We start from the raw sequence: 4,731 nt of genomic DNA, 5'->3' as shown, positions 1-4,731 counted from the left end.
TCAGTAATACCTTGAAACTGAGTGAACTTGGCAGGTATCGCTACCACAGCCGGTAAGCGTGACACACGGTAATTCATCGGGGGATCTTGAAATACAACCTGGCTGTGTGATTTGATTCTCCTTGCCACATCACGATTCAGCCTCACTGAGGATTTGGAGTTATCTGAAACATTGACGTCATTAAAAAAAGTAGGCTTAAATTGAAAGTATATATGCTTTTCATTGCCGAAAGACACATTTATTAGCACGCAATATCACGTTGTAGTGTGTTAGGAATGGCAGAACTAAACAAGTGTATTACGTGACAGTTTCAAATCATGAGCTATAAAACACCTGCCAGAGCATAACGGTACAGTTTCAGCTATTTCAATGGTTAAACTTTCTGTTCCATGTATAAAGCAGAGCTTGGCGGGGTGGAGAACTGAGAGGGGGGTGTGTGATACATAACAGAGAGAGAAACAGAGAGGAAGATAGAGAACACAGAGAGGGGGGAGGGAGATAGATAACAGAGAGAGGTTAGGAAGAGGGTGACAGAGAACAGAGGGGAGGAGAGACACGCAGAGAGGGAGGTAGATGACAGAGAGAGATAGGAGAACAGAGGAGAGGGGAGCAACAGAAGACACAGAGAACAAGGGGAAGAGTAGAGGAGAGAGACAGAGACAGGGAGATAGAGAACAGAGAGAGGGGGAGGAACAGGGAGATAGAGAACAGGGGGGGGTAGAGGAGAGAGACAGAGACAGAGAGCGGGTGATAGAGAACAGAGGGAGGGGAGAGAGATGGAAAACAGAGAGAGAGAGGGGGGAGAGGGGGACAAACAACAGGGGAAGGAGAGGAGAAAGACACAGAGAGAGCGAGAGGGAGATAGAGAACAGAGGGCGAGAGAAGAGAGACACAGAGAAATGGGGAGATATAAAGAGGGAGGTGTATTTCTGTTTGAATATTTCTTGACTACACTTGATTATGCCCAAACCCTCACAGTGGTATTGCAGGAATGTTGCCTTTTGAGGCACAACACATCAATAAATAAGCAATATCTTTAAAAAATATAAATACATTTCAGATAACCTTCTTCATATCTCCGATATGCTCTAACGATAAATAGCAATAAATATATTTATCACCTGAATGTTGCATGCAGTATATCCATGTCACCTATCTACATTTTGCATATTAAAGTATCTGTGGTATCCGTCTATATAACAACATGTATAGACATTGGTTTTGTGAACCGATAGTACTATTACAGTATACAGTGGTATGCCCGTGACATTTGTCTTGATATCTATTCGTGCCTTGATATCTTTCATCTATTCCAAGATCATGTGTAATCTTACATGTGTCGGTAACAGGTGTCTCTGGGGGTATAGGACACGCTCCCCTATCCTGGAACACCTGATATCGACAATATTTCATAGCGATTCATAAACACTGGCTGATTATGTAGACAAACCGTACAACGAGCGGATATTTATTATGATTATTTAAATTGTTTGTCGCGTTTGTTTACGTATTCGGCATACATCATGCTACTATATACATCTACAGTAACATTGATCCCTACAGTGTGATCATGAACAGCAGATATGATCCTCTGATGTGTATCCATTGCATTGAAATACGTTATTCAGTCTACCCATGACGACGGTGGTTATAAGGTGTAACGTTACAGCATATGACCAATATTTATGTGTCCCCAAATATTCACCAAGGTGATTCGAGATGACAATACATTTCCTCATTACCAGTAAACTGTAATTTAGATTTAACAATTAACATTGAAATTCAAAAAGGGAAAACGACAGGTCACCGAGTCTCCTATGAAGTTTTCGACAATGACAAGAAATGACTGATTCACTCGCAACTCTCAGTTCGAATAATGAGGGGCAGTAGGGTAGCCTAGTGGTTAAAGCGTTCACTCATCACGCCGAAGACCCGGGTTCAATTCCCCACATAGGTACAATGTGTGAAGCCCATTTCTGGTGTCCCCCGCCTGATATTGTGGGAATATTCTAAAAGCGGCGTAAAACTATACTCAAATACTCACTCGAAAAATGAATGTCTCAAATTGTCCCCAATCGCGTCAAAATATATTTTCATTTTCAGTTTGTCCCTGATGATGAATAAATGAACTTAGGAGGGTGATGAGGGGTTAGAATGGTTCAACGCCACCTTGAATTGTTATATCTCACCGTGTCAGCTTTTTTGTTTGAGAAAAATTTTCTTTTTATTTTCGTGTGCACGAGACATGACTGTGGCAAATCACGAATCACAGACATTAGAACATTTGAATTGGTACCATAAACAACGGTTCCTGACACTCCCGATGAAGTACCTCCACAGCAAGCGACCGCACTTGAGACGGTTGGGCTATTGTCTCCCCGAAGCACGGTGGAATCGTCCTGGGAAACAATGGGTTATTTCATCACATACCAATTTTATAGAAACAATAAAATAACAATATTTTTGCTGTTTGGAAATGGAAAAAAAAAGACTTCGAATCTTTCTTTGTGGGATTTGACGCCACCTATTCAACTACCCACATATCAACAATGTGGGACATAATTGTTCTTGCCGCCTATACTTGAATCTGGTCGTATGTTTGCCCTAATAGAAGCACTAAACATTCAAGGTGAAGCCTTTAAATATGCATGTAGCGAAGAGCGTGTTTGTCGCTGTGCTTGGTGTCAACACGCTCCGCTGTAAACTCTTCTAATTTCAACACACATTTCCGTTAAGGACTCAGAAGGACAGCGCTACCCATTACAGGGCATGTCAATATAGCACATTGATAGCAAATATTGTTCATGAACATTTAACAGGTGTCGTTGAAACTGCATGCATACGGGGTATAAATAACTCCGGACTTGCATTATTAATACTGTTTATGTGGCCACGTACTTTGATTCAGCCGCCTGGTGAAAGTCGACATGGGATTAGTTGCTATTTGTACCATCTGCCTGTTCTAGTACATGATGAGCTGAAGGTCGTACTACCCAACACTCGTGTTTTAATAGTACTGTTCTTTGGTCGGTTTGATGTTTAACCCAGCACACAGCAATATTCCAGCTATATGGCGGAGGTCTGTAAACAATCGAGTCTGGACCAGACAATCCAGTGATCAACTTCATGAACATCAATCTACGCAATTGGGATTCAATGTCAACCAATCAGCGAGCCTGACTTCCCGATCCCGTTAGTCGCCTCTTGCGCCGTGATGTAGTTAGTGACTTCAGTGCTGTCTTGAACAGTACTATATTTATTCAAAACATGGACGAAAATATGTCTTATATCTGCCGAAACAGATTTCATGGGCGTAAAAGGCAAATTTGTGATTAAATATCAAACAAATAGTTATTAATGACACCAGGTGTTGGCGAAAAGCATGTTCACCTCTATTGGCAGCACTCGCAAGTTTAACGATTTTCAATACGACAGTTAGAGTCACCGAGGGAGAAGGTTGGAGATGAGCATCTAGCAACATGCTGAAAGCGATATGTCTTGTCGGGTGTTTTTCAAATTCATCTGAATGTCAGGCATATAAACTTCTCGAATTACTTGTTATGGTTACAGCCACATCACGTCTTGATCAATTTAGTTTTGCATTTAAAATTGCGATCATATGTCAGACCAAGTCAGAGGGCTTGTAAAGCTAAAACTGCCATCAAGGTATATACTGTCACTGACGGGGTCTTAGTACTATATGAAAGGAAAGGGATGTAACGAGGTCAACACATACTGAAAAGAGTCAGCGATCTGATGGGACATATTTTATATTTAGCCAATGAGCTCCCTTGCTCTTTTCAGTGCGGGGCAGGTTAAGGCCAAGGTCGTCAATGGCGACACAATTCTGTTTGCGATGAATAAATGTACTCATTATGACAGTGAGATGTAAGTGTCTCCGAAAGAATGGCGACATGCGCGCTGACAGGTGCCATCAGTTCAACATGTTTTGGTGCATGTCGTTTGTATATACTGTGAAATAAACAAGAAAATGGATGAGTTACCGCTACAAATTCTGAGCAGGGATTTTGGCTCGGAATCGAGAAATCGCGATTTTTCAAGCTTCCGAAGACCCTAGCTTCCAAAGTACTGCTTCGGTTTTTGTGCTGTATGTCTCATTTTGTAGGCAAATCTATTGGCTTGAAATGTGTGCATACTTTAAATGGGATAAATACAGTGAGCATTGTTGAATTCGCCCTGAACGAACTTGGTGTGTTGACCTCGTTACACCCCTTTCCTTTTATATAGTATTAAGACCCCGTCAGTGACAGTATATACCTTGATGGCAGTTTTTAGCGTTACAAACCCATGTGGTGCGATGTACTTATATACACTTAATTAAGCACTCCCTATATTTTTCTGACCCGTATGATCCTTTGACTCATAAAAAACGACAAAGTGATTGGACTTGATTTTATGATGATAATTGCTCATTTTAAAACCCACAAAACCATGTCTGTACAAGTATGGCCCTGGAATGTTTAATGTTGAATTTATTCCGAGTCAACCGAGTGTAACCTCCAAGTGACTGTATGACAGCCAGCACGCTCTTCCTCATACCCCCTGTCAGCCTCCTGATCCTTTGAAGGGGCAGTCTACGCCATTCCTCGTGTAAAGCAGCTTCCAATTGGACCAGGTTCTGTACAGGAGGATCACCAGTCATGCCCCAGATATGTTCCAAAGGGTTAAGGCAGGGGCTCATTCAATCGTGAGATATGTCAGGGGGTGCTT

The 4,731-nt window shown here is 41.7% G+C and overlaps 1 protein-coding gene across 1 annotated transcript; it reads left to right on the top strand.

The window, feature by feature from the left end:
* The first annotated feature begins 573 nt into the window (after positions 1 to 573).
* Positions 574 to 948, top strand: LOC124277912 (octapeptide-repeat protein T2-like). The gene has a single exon (XM_046713638.1). It carries the CDS (start codon positions 574 to 576, stop codon positions 946 to 948), a length of 375 nt encoding a protein of 124 aa, XP_046569594.1.
* The last annotated feature ends 3,783 nt before the right edge of the window (positions 949 to 4,731 follow it).

The sequence above is a fragment of the Haliotis rubra genome, unplaced genomic scaffold (assembly GCF_003918875.1).
Source record: "Haliotis rubra isolate DU_JTF1 unplaced genomic scaffold, ASM391887v1 Scf23, whole genome shotgun sequence".
Classification (NCBI taxonomy): domain Eukaryota; kingdom Metazoa; phylum Mollusca; class Gastropoda; order Lepetellida; family Haliotidae; genus Haliotis; species Haliotis rubra.
The sequence above is the reverse complement of the archived record's forward strand: the minus strand, read 5'-3'. Positions and strand labels throughout refer to the sequence as shown.